The sequence below is a fragment of the Colius striatus genome, chromosome 1 (assembly GCF_028858725.1).
Source record: "Colius striatus isolate bColStr4 chromosome 1, bColStr4.1.hap1, whole genome shotgun sequence".
Classification (NCBI taxonomy): Eukaryota; Metazoa; Chordata; class Aves; order Coliiformes; family Coliidae; genus Colius; species Colius striatus.
The window spans coordinates 15,676,798-15,697,748 of NC_084759.1; the positions used below are offsets into that span (position 1 = coordinate 15,676,798).

At 38.1% G+C, this 20,951-nt stretch overlaps 1 protein-coding gene across 1 annotated transcript in view; it reads right to left on the reverse strand.

Annotated features, from left to right (window-relative positions):
- Positions 1-1,078: 1,078 nt before the first annotated feature.
- Positions 1,079-20,951, reverse strand: part of GUCY1A2 (guanylate cyclase 1 soluble subunit alpha 2) — a 169,229-nt gene continuing 149,356 nt past the window's right edge. Inside the window, exon 8 of the mRNA XM_061991878.1 lies at positions 1,079-19,597. Coding sequence (XP_061847862.1) covers positions 19,390-19,597 — 208 coding nt within the window. The 3' untranslated portion in view covers positions 1,079-19,389. The remainder of the gene's footprint in view (positions 19,598-20,951) is intronic.

The following is a 20,951-nucleotide window of genomic DNA, read 5'->3' on the forward strand; positions in this document are numbered from 1 at the left end:
GAATTATCTGGATTTTTTATGGGCACTAAGCTGAAAGCATTACTTACATTCATACAGTCACATAAATGAGCTTTATTGGACAAAGCAAGACCTCAACATGCAGTGTTATGTCAACAGAAGAGTAACTCTCCCAGTGAAAAAGACACCTGATAATTGACTTTATCATAATTTCCTGCTTGATATACAGTATTCTCAAATCTGTTGTGGACAAATATTGATTCCTACATACCAGTTTGTCAATTCCCATCAAAACATTACATAATATTTTTTCTGGAATAATTTTGAAGACAGGAATAGGAAAAATATCAGTTTGTTTCTTTGAAAAGGCTGGCAAGAGCAAAAATCCCTTAGGATAGGTTAGACCTACCTTAGCTTTAGATTTAGCCACATAAAAGCCAAGTACATTCATTACTGAAATGTCAGAATCAAACTCCCCTGACAACATTCTGAATTAATGGAAATTCCATTTTCTCCCAGCAACACATTCCACAGAAAAATATTGCAACCAATTCTAGTTAATGGTCTCCTGTAAAAAATAGCAGAGCAGAATGAGTCATGTTCTCCATTGGGGTATAGAAAAGATGAAGAAGGAAAGAAAAAATGGGCAACATTAGCAGCATTTATAAGGCTGATGATGTTGCACTGTGCCAGCTTCCTTTGCTCTTGCATTGGTAGCAATGAGCTAGTGTCAATATTTCATTGGAATATCACCCATTTTCTAACTCTGTTTTCCAGGACAGAAATCTGGTCTGCTTTGTTGTTCTAGAGAATCGATAACTGAACAATCACTGGAAGAAATTAGCTGTTACCGCATCACCCAAACCAGACATTTTCTTTTCAACAACCTGTGAAATTTCATAAACAGCTCTGCCTCAGAACTCGAAAAATTCAGTCAAGAACAAAGGTCTTAGTAAGGGTTTTGCATGGCACTGTCCATGAAAACCAGAGCTTACATATCGAGGGATACAATGTGTATCTAAGCATCTAGCATTTTTTTTTTATGTTACTAGTTTATGATTTAACAGTATGTTTGGATTTTTGGTATAAGGTGAAGCTTGAGAGTAGAAGTGAAAAGGGATTCTTTTCCAGAAATACTTTTATTGACTTTTTGGACTGTTTCCATTGAATTTGGTTTTAGTATGTTTTAATTCTGCTCTCCGCAAATAAGCTCTCAACAGAAAAGGTGAAAATTTCAATGATTCATCATGACTTTTAATAGACTTTTGCATGATTTATTGATGTAAATATACTGTAAATAACTGGTTGGACATTAAAGGGCAGTAAAATGTTTTTTTTAAACAGACAATTTGGAAAAGAACAGTATAAATAGAACATAGTCATCACCACTTTATTTTATGTCATTCCAACCTACTGTCAATTTCTTTTCATATACAAATTGAACCTTTTTGTAATCTTGAATACCTAGAAACCTTGTAAAACGAAATATGCTATTTACACTGTGCATGACTCATAATTAATTACAAATAAAAATGATACAAAATGCTTAAAATGTATAATTACATGAAAGGCAAGGAAGAGATAGCAGATGTTGTGATTAATTGAAAATGCTTACATATTTGTACATATATTTCTAATCTGAAACTGCTAGATGATATATGTGATGATTTTGATTGGGAATACTGGTTCTTATACCTGCACGACCAGAGATGAAGCAATATTTCCAGACATAATGAGCCACTTAAGACATTTATGAAACTGCATAGGATGAAATGTAGTCATTTAAAAAAAAAAAACAAAAATAAAATATTTGAGCAATTTCATTCATGTCATACAGATATATTGTATATTAAACCAACACTGTAAGATGGCATTGTAAATAAACCATAAGAGAGCTATAACATTTTAAAAATATGCAATTCACATGGCATTTGTATCATAAAATAGCAGATGTACAATATTATTTACATTGCAAACCAAAGAGATGGTAACCCGGCGAAACTGCAGCAAACAAATTGTTTGAAACATTTATCACAGACCTGATTCATAAAATACGTATGAACGTGTGCAGAGTGTATGGAAAAATAAGTCCTTAGATATCTCAAATGCTGCATTAGATACTGGGTGTGCGACTCTCACCTACAACTACCAATGAGGTATGGCTGCAGCCCCACCACCCTTGCTCACAGCGTTGGCCAGGAGAAAGTCCAAGCGCACACTACGCGAGGCCCAAGTCTCGTTCAAGTTACCCATGCACCTGAGCAGACACAGGGCTGCAGCCTAAACGGCCCATGTAACTAAGCTTCAAATCCAAAAGCAGGTGAGGGGAAAGTGCTGTCTCGTTCCTACATGGGATGCATTACCTACTGACATGGCGGGCTATGGTTCTGCTGACGGATCGAGCATTACCCGGCAAATAGAATACTTGGGGATCAGACTACAGATGGTTTTGTACAGTAAGAAGTGTAGGACATGGTTCCAATGCTCTTTGCAGACTTTTAAGCCAAACAAGGACTCCTGTTAGGTACAGCAGGAGCCACATAGTTTTGCTTTGCAAGGATTACTAGGAGGTAGGAAGCCTGCAACTCTTAAGAACACAAGGTTTCTGGCACGGCAGTACTGACTGTGACTTTGACTGCACTGCAATGATTTGCACAGATTTGCACAGATCAGTCCTGACACACAATAACATTCAAACTTCCTACCAGAAAACCTTGCTGGAATGCAAATCCTACTTGCCAAGCCCCAGTGGGGTATTTGGGTATTGACCATTTCAGCAACAATCTAAACAATGGTTATTAAAAGATAAGGACAGTCACCTCCTGCCCCATGGCAGTATTATAGGTACTAAGCATAAAATTTAGCTATAGAAACTGATAAAACTCCTATGATCAGCATTGACCACAGTATTTGAATGGTGCTAGTTCCACACATGGCAATGGGAAAGAAGGAAGTTTAAGAGAATGTGAAGTCTGACAAATGATCTCTAATTCACAGCGCCCCTCATTTCTTTTTTTTAATTCCTTTCTTATTGGTCCAGATAGTTTTCGTAACAAAAGAGAGGGTAGATGGTACAAATCATGTATTCCAGCCAACATCAGGAACTCCAAATGCTGCAACTCCCATGTTTTCCCTCAGGATTAGCCAGACTGAAATGCATGAGGACCATGTGTCTGCACTAGCTGAGCAAAGTGTCAACATGTGTTGTGCCTATACATATCAACTTCACAGTATGAGGTGAGTCCAGTGCACTTCCAAAGCTGGTATGCTACTAGCATGAACCCAACATATCCATACAAAACTCTTCTCACCTGAGATACAGAATTGTTTGGTGTGGCCTTTTATCCATGATTTCCAGACATCAGACAGCCCAATGTTATCAATGTGAAGAGATGTCAAAAAATACCAGACAAACAGACAAAAAAGATATCACGAAAGACATAAATCAGCTATTTTTTCATGGGAAAGCAAGTCTGCAACACTCTACCAGATGCAGTCATCACATATGAGAATTCCAATAATACAAAGACACAGACTTAAACTTGACTTTTTAAACAACGAGAGAAGAATAATGAATAGCCTGGATGCACCTGGCAGCATAACTAAACTGGTAGGGTACACTTCATACTATGTTATTGCAGTGCTTAGAAAACCAAGCTCTGTCAATGACTTTCAGTGAATTAGCTGCATATATGTCAACAAAAGTCATTCCAGATGGACATGACGTTTAGATTGTATTTACTAAGCAATTTGGACAAAGTAACCAGGTAAGTTTTTTCGCTTTGAAGCTCTATTGGCTTCAAAAGAGAGAATTTGAAGGAAGAAACAAATATTTTATGAGCAACTATTATGTTTATCAGCAAAGCTTAATAAAGTAAAAAAACCCCACTTAATAACTTCCCTATTGTATCACTTTTTAAACTAATTGCACACACTTCTAGTGTGTAAAATTTAAGAATTTAATATTCTGTCTTCTTTGACCACCTCTTTCTGAAATATATACAATAGATACAAATACACAGAGCTCTGAAACAGAGATATATTGGTCACAATCAGGGATAAAACATTCTTCATTGCAATTTATCTGGAGAAACATTTTTTTCTGGATATTGTGTTACTAATATATCAAAAATCAATTCATATGAGTTAACAATCAGAGGACTGGGTCAAATAAAGCAAGAACTACCTTGAAGGAAACCTGTAGGATTTATTTATATATTTTTTAAATCCAGATAATTTCTCCATTACAGCAGACTTTCAGATAAAATGGGAAGCACAAATTAGAACAATGTGACAAAGGCTGCTGCCAGTGTCCATTCCAAAGTCTTCATCAAATATGACTCAAGAAACTTTGTCAAACTGAATAGGCAATGCAAGAGCTTCAGAACTTACTCAGCTGAACTTCAAAGGGGTTTTGTCGTTTTTGCTGATCACTAACAATTCATAAATGAGATTTAGGATCTATTTATGAATCAGGTACTGCACAAAGGCCATGCACTGAAATAGCTCATTAGTTTTCCATTGCAAATGTATTAATGGGGAATCAGAGTAGGATGGAGCCCACTACAAGCTACTTAGAAGCATGAGAAAAGAGATTTGTTCGACTGATGTTTCTGTTAGTATTTAGACAACTGTTAGTATTTAGACAAAGCGAAATTTCTTTGCTTGGCCCTGTGAAGAACAATGAAACTTGTATTTTGATTATCAACATTTCTATGAGTACTAGTTTAAAATAGAGGCATTGAAATAGAAGATGTATAGTATATTGTATATTGCTTTTCTTATAGAGTGTACTTATATTTCTAATATCGTGACAAACAAGTAAAATCTTTTAGGACAAACTAAAAGGACCTCGTAACAAACACCATTATAGAAGATCACACTATGTAAACAAGACGTCAAGTCACGATGCAGTGCAGACATGCCACTAAAAGACAATTTTGAGTACTCTTAGAAGGCTGTTTTGTACTTTCATTATCTGTTAACAACATGCCTGCATGAGTTTTGTAAAGTTTTTTCTTCTTGTTTGAGGCTTTCAGTGGCTTTGAAAAAAGGAAAGGTAAAAAAAAGGCAAACTGTCTGCCCTCGGTTACACTTTGCAAGAATTATATTACCAAAGCCTACTCAAAAGGAGGCAGAAAGAGAAAATTAAGAAGCATTGATAGAAGCTGAACAGAATAAGGCCATTTAACAAATGATTTGTTTCTTCTAAACCAGGCCTGGGCTCTTGGCACTGTTTGCGCTTGCTAGGAAAGAAAAGCAGCCGCTTGTCAGGAGGAGATTCAGAAAAGGCATTCACTGATCTCTGTAGCCTGCAAGATTTACAGATAGGCATCTGCTTTTCCATTTCCCAGCAACACATGGAGAAAGATCCCTTGCTGTACGGAGGCTTGTGTAAACAGAAATTCACAAAACAGTGATTTTAAAACAAGAAGAATAAACTTTAGATTACATTTTTTTCAGAAGCTCATAGGGTCACAGCTATCAAGATATACATTCTATTATAGGAAGAACAGTACAAATGTTAAAGCTTTTAAAACCATATGTAGTTCACTGCACACACAATTTTCCCATGGCCTACACGTATGGCACATCAATTTATTACATAGACTCATGTTCCCATGGAGGGATTAATACTGAATCCTGCTGTGTTACACTGGTGCTGCAGCCTAGAATAAGTTGCTCAATGACACAACACGGCCTGGTTAGTACATACATAATGCACTTCAACTGCTCGCAGTTGAAGACTCAAATGACAGAACCAAACTTCACTGTTTTGTTTTCAAGTAGGTAAGTCTTTGGTTAGCAATAAATTCAGTTGGCTTGGGGAAGCAATCATAACTGAAATTGTAATTTTCAACCCGAGGTACTTATTGTAACTTTGAGACACACTAAGAGTGCCAAATGAATCCAATAAAACCCCTGAAATACAGCATGCAATAGTTTGTATGGACTTTGCTAATATTGGCAGGTGGATTCTTTTGCTGAACAGTCAGGACAAGTAACCAGAGTCGATTTTGCAATTGCTTCCTTGGTTTCAGTGTGGGAAGATCTTGGCTTATATGCTTTGTTGATCTTTTCTGTCCATGTTAGCTCACAGTAAAACTCTAACTTGCCTCATATCTTCCCAGTACAGTGCAGATTGATGTTTAAAAATAATGTTCAGATTTACATGTTACTAAAATTAATCTCTGAACCTTTAAGTTGACATAACTATCCAAGGACATCACCTTATCTCCTCTGCATACTACTAAAATTGAAATGCTGTCATTAATTAGATTATCATTGTATCTGTAAGAAATTTTTCACAAACTGCTTCAGTTCACAAACACCACAGTGCTCTAAACCCTGACAGAATTCTGTTGATAGTGCAAGGTTGTAGTGTTATTACTCAGTGCAGAATGCTTATATGAGTCTCTTCAGAGAAAGCTTTATAGGACACAGTAAAACAGTATTATAAAACTACACAAAAAGCATTTGCACCCAAGGGAGGCTGGTCCATTTCCACAGGAGTGCAAACTTTGAGGTGGTCAGAGTACCAAACATTTTTATCCAGCTTGCCAAATGAGGAACAAGACAAGCAGCGATTCTCAGCATTCATAAACCTGAGATTAAAACTGCACTGCACTGACCTGCCCCCTCCCTTTGTTCTGCTCTCAGTAAACTGACACACCACCAATATGTGGCCACAACTCTTACTAAATATTTCCACTCCTAAAATTGAGCATCCTGAACTCAGGTGAACACCCATCTTCCTGTAATAATCCAAGCTTTTTACTCATACCTACAATTTACCTTCACACATATCTGGTCTTGTTATTGGAGCTGTTTGTGATCATCTTAGGAAGGAATTAGCCCTCAGATATTACTTCGACAATACTGAAATCAAAGGAAAAAGTCAAAAGATATAACTCTAAGGCATCCTCTAGAGTTACCTGCAGAGGAAATGAAGATAAACCTGACTGAATTGGTAACTAAATCATGAATTTCAGAGTTGCAGCAGGCTCCTGGAAGAAGGTTTAAACAAGTATCACAAGTAAGAGATTTTCCATCCACGGTTTCATGAATTTCATGGGTTTTCCATTAGATGGGAGAGTCAGGATCACAGACAACTGGAAAATTTTTGTTGATTCTTCTAGGTGAGAAATTGCATGCAAAGTTTAATTTGTTCTCACAGGCTTTGGGAAGACACTGAACTATGACTTGACAGACTCAGGCTGTGAAGTTGATGCCACAGCTTGTTCTACCAAAGTTTCTCCCAATCATGAGTTTATCCCACTGAAACAAATATAAACCACTAGATGATTTTTAGCAGCATTCAGTTCCTTTTCTAAAGTTGGCCAAGTGGGCAAGAGCAAAGTGGTAGGGAGAACAAGGGAATTATTTGTGGCTGTGAAACATTGGTTAGGCTCTCCAAGATGGTGGTCTGAAACAGCACCACTGGATTGCACAACCAGACCACACACAGTCTCTTCAAAACACTATGGAATCCTCCAAAGAGGAACTGCAGAGTTTTAGTAAACTAGGAAAAGTTAAAATTAAATCAAGAAGCGATGCAAACTAGTTCCAGCAGTGGATTCCACCATATTGAGAGAAAAAGATGACAGTATTAGTTCTCTTACAGTACTTGGCTGAAAAAATCCTGTGTTACTAATCTCTGTGCTCTAATGTAACTGAATTTTAACAAACAAAGGGATGATGATGCCTCTCACTGAAGCAAGGATGGATGCCAAAGACATGTGATCTGGTTCACAGTAGTCCCAAGACTAGTGATAATATATCCGTAACATCTCAAGATAGCTATTGGACACAGCAGTGTCCACGTGTTTTCTAACTTTTATTCCTAACCTGTAGGATGTGCAATGCAGATAACTCCTGGCGCTGCTTATCCTGATATGTCTGTTTCACAACTAAACCTTAACACTGTAGTAATAATGCTACACAGTGAATTCCAGATAAATGATATTGATGCTAATTAAGTCCCAAAATCAAGATGACTCTTGACATCTCGTAGAAAGATGACCAAAGGCTTCTGCAAGAACGGAATTTGCAAAAATGATTCTGGTTTATATCTAAAAGACAATGAGCATAAATACTTTACAAATACTTTTCACAGTGATTTGATTTACTGACTTATTATACCCTACACTTGTCAATACCTCAGATCCGAAATGCAGATGTTTTATAAGAGATGCACAGAAAAGACAATTTCTAAAGAAAGTGGTGAAGATTATTCCTGAGCTATACATAAGTCTGCTTCCGAATATAAAAGTAAAAATAATTACTTAAGCCATAGTATAAACTGCATGTAACTACTGCCAGTCTTGTGTTCAGCTGAGACCCAACCTGTACCTTGCAGAACTTTTCACCTTGACCAGACAGATTGAGGCTCCCTATGTGCAATGGATTGCTGCTCTTTCAGGGTCACAGCCAGTACAGTGGAATTGCTCTCCTATGGCAAGCACATAACAGAAGAAGAATGAAGCAGTGTTTTGAGTTTGAGATGTTTTCAAATCCAGGCAAGTAGTAATACAAGTGTGCATGGCACAAAAAAAAATTTTTTAGAATACAAATGTTAGATGTAATGAAAAGTAGCTATCCACTTTTTAGTAAAGATATTTGGAAAGCTGCTTTTGCTGCAGCTCTCTTACTAGACTTGGTCTTTGAGACCTTAGTTTTTATTTTTCACTTGAAGTTCAGCAAAAAAATTACCTGCAGAGAAGATAAAAGATTAAGTCAAAGTCTCTTCTTTTTTTAGTGTTCAAATAATGGCTTTAACATAATGACCTCCACTGCCTAACCTGAGGTACACGAGTTTGAAAGGACCATGGCCAAACTGATTCAGCCAATAAAGCAGCAATCACAGGTGGATCTGGAAGGTGAATAAAACAGAATCAAGACTAAATCCTGTCATTCTTCTAGTTGATGAATCAGATTACTTTTAATGTATTTTTATGGGTAACTTGCTTTGAGTTGAGCGGGTTTTTTTGTTCCTTTCTCTCCAGATGTTATGACATTTTGATATACCTTTACTCCTGTTACTGAATTCATCCTTCTCCAGTAAGTGCATCATGTCTATTTTTAGCTCCATGAGCCACTAATCCAGTTTCTCTCACAAATGTAATTTGTTGGAAGAAATGACTAGTGTTACGCTGTCTCAGAGTCCTCTTGAGAAATTAGCTTCTTAGCTGACCTTTAAGCCAAGTGAAAATACTGTGCCTGCAATTCCACAGGGTTTGGATTTCATTATCACAGCAGTTTGTATGAGATGGGATGCCCCTGCTGCCCAGCTCTGCCTCTCTGTTTTGTTTTCCTGGTAATTATAGAAACTGTTTACTGTATATGGAAAAACTGCAAGTTTTCTCAGCTCTTGAGGATAATACTATTTCTAATTCATTTTCTCTGGAGAGAGTGACAGTTCACAGTGTGGAGGACTGCATACTATTGCTTCTTCCCAAGGAAAACTTTCCCACAGCCTCCCTAACCATGACTGCAGTGAAAATAGCCATTGATGTCTAAGGCTCAGGATGGCAACTGCAAACCAGAGAGAGAAGTATGGGAGCAGCATAGCAGAGTGGCAGCCCTGGTCCTTCCTACTCGCCTCTGGTTCACAGCCTGACCCAAGATCCTGTTGGGAATCTGGATATTCCATGTGTGCAACAACACAAGTCACAATACAATTCAGAACCAGTCAAATAGATTTTTTCACAACTATGATCACAGTGAGAGAACATTTGGCCAGCATCTCCCCCTCTGTTCCCTTGTTCTTTCCCAAGTGACTGCAGAGACCAACAAAAAACATGACAAAATGGAGAGATGACTCTTGGTGGACCCTAGAGGAGTGACACACTAGTATTATTTTACGTCATAAGTAGGGAGTTGGAAAGAATCACAAATTGTTAGCTTTAGTTAAAAGGAATGTTATTTTAATTAGGATAACCTTCCTAGACAGGTATGTGACCCTGATGTGTTTCTCTCCGTGTATATTTTCTGTTCTATCCCATTACATCCTCTCATTCATACCAGCAGTGGAACTCAGTTCATCTACAGTATGGCAACTAATCTGACCTCATGCTACAGTTCCACACTGTAGTCATTAGGGAAAGAGAAAAGAGCACATCTAAGGCAGTGGTTTGTCTCATCCTCAATACTTCCTTCAGGAATAGTCTCTCTTTGAGATGCCAGCATGACTGTACTAACTGTGGAGAGAGCCAACCTGACTGGCTCAGACCAGACATCATTTTAAAATGCCTAAATTTAGGTTAGCTGAATTTCACTTAATTCTTACAGCAATTCCCCAAACCCTTGGTGCTCTATAGCATAATGGGCCCCTGTACCACTTGGGAAGAGTGAGATGTAAGAAAAATAAGCAATATTCCAGCACTGAAGACATTAATAACTATGACTTCATAAAGTGCTAATTTTCTAGTGAGGCAATATAAATACCATGTATTGGGATGGGGATTTTGTATAGTCACTAATGCTGACACATATTAGAAAGTGCATTTCAAGCCTTCCTTTGGGATGCACAATATCTCTTAATACAATCTAAACCAACTGTGTTAATCTAGGTCTTACCTAACATAACCTGCTTGGAATTTCTGCAGAAGGTCCTTGATGAAATACTGCTGCCTTTGAAATGATTTAAAAACAACTGCTGGTTGAATGTGCTTTTGAAAACTCCATATATAGGACTGTTTCTGAAGGAATGGTGTGACCTATATATTATGGCATCTTTTTGTTGTGATACAACAGTGTTCCGAGTTTTCTTTCAGTTTAGGCATTTCTAAACAATATTTATTTACAAAGCAGGAGAGCTTCAATTTTTTAAAGTCATAACGTTTAAATACCTTGTTCCTACATACTTTTCAAAAGGCATTCTTACTATCATCTCCAAATATCTACCAGTTGGTAAAGTACCTCACTTGTATTACTTCACATCTAATTTTGCATTCAGTACTGAAACTCATAGAGGAATTCTAAGTCTTACCTCCAGGAAATTCAAATGATATGGAAAAAGTGAGAATTTTTCCTTTGCATTCAGATTTTTTAGACTTTCTTTTTCCCACTCACAATTTTCCTCTGCAACTAGACACTCAACTCTTACTTAAAATACAAAGCAACTGTCCCTCTTCCCAAAACAGTGCATTTCTCATACAATTCCACTAAAAATCTGAGGATCATGGACTCTAAAACTCATCCTAGTGCCTTGAGAGTTCATGACATTACCTATAGTGCTTTCTGGCATATCACATCATACCCGGAATACTCTCTGGGTGATCCAACTTCCAAATACACAAAAACTGAGAATTAGCAGCACACCTACATACAGCAGCTCTCTCCTACACACATACTTCACTTTCTTCAGATGCTTTGTCTCTGTTGACTGAGAAAGTAAATCTTAGATGCAGCTTGACACTCCCTCTGCAGATAAGCTCAGTTGGATGGAGCTGGCTGGACAGTGGTTTTTCCCTTAGGATGCCTTAGAGCACCACAGAAGTGGGTAACAAGCCTCATCCACACTGATGACCAGAGCATTCATACGCTCACTGCAACACAGATGGGAGCATCACTTTGAAAAGGTGTCAAAAGACTGCACATATCAGAAACAAATCCACATTTCATCATCCAGCACAGGTTAGCTCTAGGAAAATGATGGTTAGAATTTGCCTTCATACATCATCATGAACAACAGTTCAAAGGAGCATAAATGTTATGGATTTAAAACCCACAGTTCCAAAACTTACTTAGGTCTTCAGAACCTCAGAAACATTCAGCAAAGTTAGGTTTAATCTTCAGAAAGAGGTTATGTTTAAGTAAAGAAAATGGAATTGAGAAGTAAGTCCCTTACATGACTTGGAGAACTTTATCTCCTCCTTCTCAGCAAATGCAAATAACCTGAACCTGGCAGCTGTGCTTTGAGTGTACATTTTCAGAAAGATTTCAACCAATCAGAAATGCTAAAAAAACTTTTAAAATAAATATACCTGCCCATACCTTTTTTTTCCCCATATGATCTGTTCTCTCAAGCAATGCATCACTCTAAAAAAAAAATGAAACCTCTCCTTGATAGTTATTGATTCTTAATCATGTTCTTCTGCAATAAGTTCAGAAACTCTGATATTGATTTAAGAGTATGTTCCAGGCTCATTGGGGAAGGAAAATATAATACCTTAGAGGTATATCAGTAATAAATGACAAAATTGTTTAAACAGTATTCCTTCTCTCTGGGTATTAATCAGATTTAGCATCTGTTTACCACTGTTTATAAAGCAGAAGTTATCCATCTTACATACTTGCCTGGTTTATTGCTAATATTTATCATTCCTAGGTGTATCTCACCTACATTACTAGTACTATTGTTTCTAGGACAGGAGACCAGTCTTAGTCAGTGAGAAGTCTTGAAAATCCTCTGTTTACAACTAAAATTCTTTTCTAATCCTGGTCTACAGTTCTGATTTTACTCTTCCTTTTTTTTAAAGTAAATAGCAATATATATTTTTTTAAAGCTAACAAAAAGACACCACGTCACAAAAACAAGTGATTCTGCTACATGCTCTTCTCCCCTGGGGAAGAGGATGGAAGTACAAATAATGCATGACAGAGTGTTCTGCCATTTAATGTTCTGCTAAAAAGTGGTTTATTAAGGTGATAGCTGTTGTACAAGGAACTACACAGAATAAATAAGCATGGCTTGACTTATTGCTTCAAGAGTACTCACGAGAAAGTATTGCTAGGGAATAATTATCTAGAAAACAAGTAGCTCAATGCAAGATCTGCTAATGAAAAGTTAATTTTGGGCCTACAAATTCATAAAAGTGCAAAAACATATGATAATGATAACTTGCCAACTATGTCTGCTCTTCAGAATACAGATATTTTACTACCAACTTTGCTATAGGATAACTAATCAGGTTTATGTAGGCATTCTGGCACATAGCTCAGGTGAAGGTGACACAGAGGTTTTGCATAATTGAGCTAGAAGCTCAAAGCTCAAGTACCTTTCTTAATCACAGTCCTAATGGCATCCAGGAGTTGTGATTGGCAGTGCTGACATCATATGTAAAGCATTCAGATATCAGAAGGCAGAGATTTCTAGAACTGTAGTAGCCTGTCCTTTTGAGAGTCACCATGGCTACCACATCAAAACTCTTTTTTTTCTGGGACATGCTTATCTGTCCCTCTGCCACTTAGTTTGATTCAGTTTATTTTGGCCAATGCAAAACTCTGCAAAGCAGCAAGACTAAAAGATCTAAGACACGGAACTCGGGCTGGGAAAAGCTTAATTCATTGGGATCAAGCTCACTTGCCTTTATTTAAAAAATAGTGTCTAGTCTATGTTTGCTATCTGTGGTCACTGAGAAAGTTAAGGATACTCAGGATTTAGGCAGCCTCATGCTGAAGCTAGAGAGGAGGGGACGAGTGCTTGAAGCACACATCTGTCCTCCAGTCTTCAGAGGAAATTTGTTTCTTGCAATGCTAAAGCCAAAGTGGGCCAGAGAGCTGAAGGCTGAACCAAGCACTGCTGCAGCTGAGGCAGCCAGCATGTCTCTCTTGACATCCTCTCACTCTTCTGCCTCCCTTCTAGCCATAAATCAGGGAAGACACTCATTTCCCTGAAATCCTGTGTCTTCTCTGTTTGTCGAAAGCAAAACATGTTCAGCCTCACTGCCTTTGGAAACTAATATCCCAGGAGCAAACAGCCGGTTTAACATCTGCCTCCACTGATCCTTCCATTAAGGTTACCAGCAAAGTAGCCACTTTGCATCATTTACTGTTTTGGCTTCTCCTATCCCAGAGGGAGGCTGCTGTTCTTCAGAGGCCATTTTATTGCTGTAGTGACACAGAGATACTAACCTGGAACACAGAGAACTGGAGGTCAGCCTTTCTAAGCCACAGGAACAAGTAAGCATCTGCAGACGTGAATGGTATGTTGCCTGTGACTTCTGTGTTACATTCCCCAGTTTCACTGTTTTGCTCGCTTTCATGCATGATTAATAGCAAAGCCCCATGTATATGAGGTTAAACAGTTCACAGATTTTTGTTGTAAGGCTGCTCATGCATTGCAAATTAATAACATTCAGGAGTAACTTCTAGCAGCATGGAACAATTTAGTGCTTGGGAAAGTTAAAACCATGCCATCGACTGTTAATGTGGTGCTTCTTCAGTCAAATACATCAGTGATGACTTGCATGGAGAAGTTCTCCCTCTCTAAGGATGTGAGTAACTACTGTCACTGTAGAATTTTTGTCTTTGCTGCAAAGAAGAGTAAGATCAGCTTTTCAATCTCAGTTATCCTTTAGGTATAACCAGCCATGACAACAGATGTTAATACAAACAATAATAGCAATGAATTACTCTGTCACATATAAGGTGCTAAAGGAAGGAAAGAGGAGGTCTTTTGAAGAGTGAAAGAGTGACCAAGAGGAGGTAATAGCATTCAAGATGACAGAATAATGAACAGTGGCAAGAACAGATCAATTCCTGCCTGTCGATTCTCCCACACACTCATCATCTTCAATTCATCCACAGCCTCAGCTATCACTGGCACCTTCAGTCCCAGTAAAATGCTATGAAGAATGTATTACCTAGAAAGAAGGAACCAATTGTTTCTGAATTTGACAAGCTTTTTTATGCCTCTTGTTTTGTTGCTAATTTAAGCATGTTGCCATTTTCCAGTATTATACATATAATTATGCAAAAGATCGCTGGAACTCAAAGACAAAGCCAGAAGCTCTGAGATTGCATTAGGACAGGGAATTAGCTCACTCGGCAGATATGAGGTTGGTAGCCTGGCTGGAAGAGGAAAAGGCAGAAAATGCTATAAGTTTGCAATGCTGCTGTTGGATTGCAGGCTTCTTGGCGAGACAGTTTGCACGAAGCATGCAAAGCATGACAGCACATGGCCGCTAAAGAATCTGATAGCTGTCCAGCAGTTAAACTTGCCCCAACAACTGATATAGATTTCATACTCATTTGCAATTCAAAACAGCAGTTTTGGGTGGTGGTTATTTTTCCCGCATTTTAAAATCATCTGGCAGAATGCGAAATGGGTTAGCAAAGTTTAAACCTCTGTGCAGCACTGTGATGCTTTTAAGTGAATACAACATGTCATGGTTCTGCACTGCTTGTTTTATACAGAAAAAAATGAAAGAGGGATGTTGATGGAAAACAGAAAAGGTGGTTATACACCTGATACCACTATTGGGATTGATTGGCAAGGAATATCATAAGCACAGGAGGAGACAACATTGTGAAATGGCATATACACACGCATGAACTGTGGGAGGACCTGCTAAGGACTCAACCACAAGGATTTCTTCTTCAGAATAGGAAATTCCCATACAAGATTCCAAGGTTCTAAAAGCTTTGTTTTTCTGCTTGCTGAGGCATGTTTCCAGGCTCCAGAATGCCTTTCCAAAGAGACTCGGATCGGAAACTGGATGTGGGAAAGAGAAGTGAAGCCAAAACCACAACCACAGTTAATGACTACTGGCTCTTTGGAACAAAAAAAGAAATATCCTGTGGGATATTCTTGTGCAAGAAAACCACATTTTGAGGGTTCTGGCTTAGTAGCAATTCTCCCATGCAGAGGCTTTTGTATTTGAATGGTAGATATTAAGAGAACAAAACATGTGGAACGAAATTTAGCCAACACTTTACTACTTCCACCACTATTTCCTTCTTGCTCTGAGTTCCTGACCTCTATGTAACTGCATCATAGAAGTGCCTGTGTGATGGGAAGCTTCAAGAACATAGAAAAATCTGACCTAAATGGTCTGGAGGAATGACTGCTACCCCTGTTTACTTAGGCTTCATGACTTTTGTACAAGAAGTTGGCCACTGGCCTCTGTGGTGAGTCCATGGTCTCTTGTATCACTGAGCCTGGAGGAGAGGGAAGCTGCACAGAACAAGACTGTGACAGAGACTGCTGGCCTTGGCTAAGACACTCACATCCTCTTTCCTTTGCCCTATACAGGCAATATGCAATAGATCTACTCTATCTTCAGAGAGAGTTGTTTCATACAAAAGCTCAAGACAGCAGATGTTGCTCCTTGCAGCTATGTGAAGAAACACATGCAGGTAAATTCAAAGGAACAAAGGACCTTTGTGGAAGGAAAGTACTAGAAGAGCTTTCCAACTACAGTACATGATTTCTGCCTCCATTTCAGTACTCCTGACCTCTCCACCTCATCATCCCAAGGTGTAAAAACTCTGAAAACCTTTTTATTTATGAAGACAACACCAGGCAAATGAAAACATTTCCCCTATCGCTAAAAATAAGTGCTGTTGAAGAAATGTTGAGTCTGACTACCATCTACTTGAATTCACAGCATTAACCTTGATAATAAATTTCATTTAACTTCATAAAGTTGGCCAACAAAATAAAATTGCAACCTAATATTAAAGGCAGCAGAATCAACTACTAAGTTAAAGAGTGTGGAGATTTTTTTTATTTTTCTCATACTGAGATGGAAAATTGTCCCTAGAGAGACCACACTTTTTTATTAACTTCCTTTTTCATAACACAGAAACTAATACCACAATACTTAGCATCAGTCCTGAAGTTCTGGACACATTACAGTTATACAAGCTTATAAAAAATAAAGACTGAATATTCTCATACAGTGTATCTACTCTAATTTGTGGAGCTAGATGATTTATTTGCAAACACTGTCATTGTCTCCATGGTGATGCCAACACCAGTTTTCAAGTTTTGCATTGATCTCTGTGATTATAAATTTCCTTATAGAATAAAAAGTCTCTGAGAGGATGATGCTACTAAATTTTTTAGATTGCTTCTCCAATTTTCTAGTAGAATTAGCATTTACCCATCATTTTCATGGCAGTGTTTCCACATCTCTACCAAGATTAGCTACAGAACTACTAACCTAGACATTTACTATTGATAACTGTGAGAGATAAGTTATTGAGTTACAAGCTTTTGGTCTGAATGTTTATGTTTGTTCTCGTCACTCAGGACTACAAGTAGTGAGAAGAGAAAAAAAAAGTTTGACTAGGGAGATTGGTACTCTGACACCAATGAACAATGAGGATATACAAGTGAAGACAGAATGGCAACTGTTTGAGAAATTTTCACTACAGGGAACTAGGTAACGATATCAAGCCCACACTTTTACTAGCTAGAAAGTGGTGTTCCTCTCCCAGTGGTGAAATATGAACTTTGCCCTGTTTATGATCCTTGCATGTCTCACTGGTGTTAGCAGGAAAAACAAATGCATGCTACTTCCTGTGTATGTGCAGACTAACAGCTACAGGCTAAATCTATGCAGACAATTCTCAGATCTGTAGCTTAGATGGAAACTTTGCAATGTCAAGCTCAAACAGCTTTTGGTAAGTCATTTTTCAGATGGGCAGTAGAACTGCAGATGCTCTTTATCAAAGCAGATAAAAGATTAACCTCTCCAATCCCAAGGATGCTCTAATGTCAATGGAAGAAATTTCTAATATCACTGTTCCTCTAGAAAGCAAGAGAATTTCCATTTAAGTAAATTTCTGGGCTAACTCTCTAGCATCTACCCTCTTCAGGCAAAAAACCCCCACAAGCCAGCCCTGCATTGTAACTTCCAATGTCCCCTACACACTGAAGTCTGTATAGGTTCAAGATAGTCCTTTCTCATCCAGAAAGGCTTCATGGAAAGGAAGCCTGAAACGTTTGGTTGTGCCACGCTGACTAGATCCCACCCTAACATGAGCTGTTGGCCAAAGGGGAGAATTGCAGCACTGTCATTCCCTAACTGGATAATCCAGACCTTTAGTGAAAGTTACTTAATTATTTTCAAAAGGTGCCTCAAGTTACGACTCCTAAATCCAGAAGCAAACTCTAATTTGTGGTCTGGATTACAGAAATGCAGAGCTTCTCATGTCTTCTAGGCCTCCTGACAGTCTTTTATTTCACTGAGTTCTGATCAGGCCCATGTACAGCTAAAGCCCCTTCAGAATCACTGCATAACTGTTAACTAGCAACTTGCAAGACCAGAACATTGGCCTATGTCAGTAAGACCCTAAAGGGAGTATACCTGCAGAGGAAAACTGACTGCCATTACTTTTGTAAAGGAAAACCCATGAAATAAACAATGTCTGAAAATGTCTCTATTAGGGAACAGATTCACATCTTCTTTCAACTGGATTCAATGCAGAAAATAAAACTGTATTACTTTTCAACAAGTTGACATGGACTCACCTACACCTTGAAGTGCCATTTGCATTACATCTGGGAAAGCATTGCCTTCCTCTTTTTAGCATTTTTTTTGGTCTGCACTAGATAAAGCAGGGGACCTCTCAGCCAATCCAGAGACAGAGGAAATTTCCTGATGAGCATCATTAGTAACAGACAGGATTTTCAATAATCAAACTGGAATAGGAACACAAGTCCTACTAAAAAATGTGGAAAAGGAGCATTCAAGGAGCGTCCACAAGATCAACATTTTTTAAGAAGTCCAGGATGTCTATCAAAAATCAGTTTGGTGATACTTCAATGGGAAAAAAGTCCTACTGAACAGAACTTTTCTGTTTGTCAATACATTGGTTTTCTCCACTTTGTTTGCATTGTCCTGGAAGGACTGGACATACAACATTGTAGGACAAATACTGAACATTACTTTATATAAGCAAGACAATGCTCATCTAAAGCTTTAGCATAAACATCAGGTAAAGAGATTTATCAAAGTAGTTTTTTTCCTGTAAAATATTGAAATTTTTGTTGCCAAAAAAAGTCAAAAAACGACTTCTTCCCAATTGTATAACAACAAGGTTTGACAGGTAGAATGTATGAAATATAAAGTAGCTTCTTCTGAAAAGCTGTCTAATCTCATTCAGCTTACAGTATGTGGAATGTAATTATCCAGAAAGTGAAATATGTAAAAAAATAGGTAAAATTCCTACAATATTTGTATTGAATTAGAATTCCTCCTGCCAGGACGATTACAGCAGGTCTACAGTATATGTATGAAATGTTTGTTCATAAAGTTAAAAAACATCATTACCTTACTGAAGAACACATTAAATGTAGGAATGCATAATCAGAACTGACTCTCAATTCTGCTTAGCTGGTGCAAATCTACAAAGAACCATCATCCTTTCTGCACAAAACAAAACCAACCTCTAATATGAGAGTTGGGTGGGGTTTTTTTGTTTTGTTTGTCATAGAGGGGCCAGACTGAAGTTTACAAAAGATATTCCTCTGGACGTGGAAGTACGTCATTTAATTTTCTTTGATTTTCCCTATCGCCACTTTGTTTACTGACAGCAGTCACCCACCTTTTAAAATGATTATTGCCTGACATTACATGGAGCTTTTACTGCTTGTTCAGAACAAGGCAGTGAAACAGAAAGAACCTCCAAACTCCTCTGTCATGACCCAGTTCTGGGCTTGTGCTTTTTTGACGAGTCTTTGATCTGTAGCACGCCTCATAGGCTAGTCTCCCGGAGGAACATGGTGCCAATGTTGTAAGAAACCTTTCTCACTCTGGCAGATGTGATGGAAGGTTTTGGCGGCTTCTGACCACTTTTGACCTCAAGGAAGTAACAGATCCCAGGAATTTCCTTTGGAAAGTTTTCTGGAAGCTCTTCACGGGAACGAGGGATAAAAACAAAATTGTCTTCCTTTTTCAAAAGCCTGGGGAAAGAAAAAGAAAACAATAGAGGAACATAAAAAAAAAATCTGTAAAATATGTCCAGAAACATGTCCTTGGAAGAGATGGATCCTATCTGGTCTCAAGCAAACAAACAAATTAAAAGCAATTTGTAACATCCAAAAAATTCCTAAGTCAGGATCATCAATTAATATATATTTAAATAACATCGTCAACTACAAGGAGTAATGTTGACTGAGATCAGTTGAGGAGATGGTCCAAATAAACACATTCTCTGAAAATCAATGTCAGTGTTCAGAAAGCCATTTACCAAATTAACAATGATCATTGTCTGTAACACCTTGTTTGGCTCACTCACAACACTTCAGTCTGGCAAGTTGTTGCAGAAATGAACATTTCAGGGTGATGATGACAAACAGGTCTCCTGCTGGAAGGTAGGCATGAAGCTGACATTGCTTGGGAGCTCTCAGAGGCAGAAGCAAGGTAACCAGTTTGTGCCCTTCATGTACTCAATAGTACTGTATTTCAAAAATTATGTTCACATACAGCAAATCCAGCTTCAACAAAAAATAGAATAAAATCTGACACTATTCATCACAAGTACTCATGGGTTTAATCTGGGCCACCTGGTTGGGGTCAAAAAGGGATACAGGCTCATCACAAGGGCCATGAAACCATCCTCCAGGAATGCCCACACGTGTGCTACAACATCACAGACCTGATTATAATGCCTTTTGCCATTTGCCATCTCCCTCCATAGTGCTGAAATCAGGGTAGATCAGGGTAGATCTGAAAGTTTAGGGCCTCTTTATTGAGTATCTACCCTGAAACTAGTTGGACTTGTAAAATAAAGGAAAGAATTCTATAAATTTTCTTTTTGTTTCCGGTAGTATACTAGTATTCTGTCTTTTGAAGGGCTGAAAAGAGCAGTTTTGAGGTAATGGTACACTCTGAGCACAGTTGAATATACTTTACCAGTCTTTACTTTTTCGCCTCCCAAGATATTACTCTTTCATCAATCAATCAATTTGAATCTCAAAAACATCAATGTGAAGAAGTTCTTTAACTTCAGTGGATTTTGTAATGCTGCTTACTTAATCTCTCTAAAGCTGATTTCAGGGCAGTAAATGAGAGAATGAATGAATCCTGTTGTCAAGCGAATTTCCCGGGATTCTTAGCATATGTAATGGCACTCTCTTTACTGAGGATTTTTCGTGGGTTTTGGCTGAGACAACCTGCATGAGCTCCTTGAAATATAAAAGCATTTTCTTCCCAGCCTTTAAGTAATCGGTTGGTTATGAATCCAACAACGTTTTTGCCTTTAAACTTTCAAAGTGGTCTTTGGAGTTTGAATGTCATAATCTATTTTCCAGACTG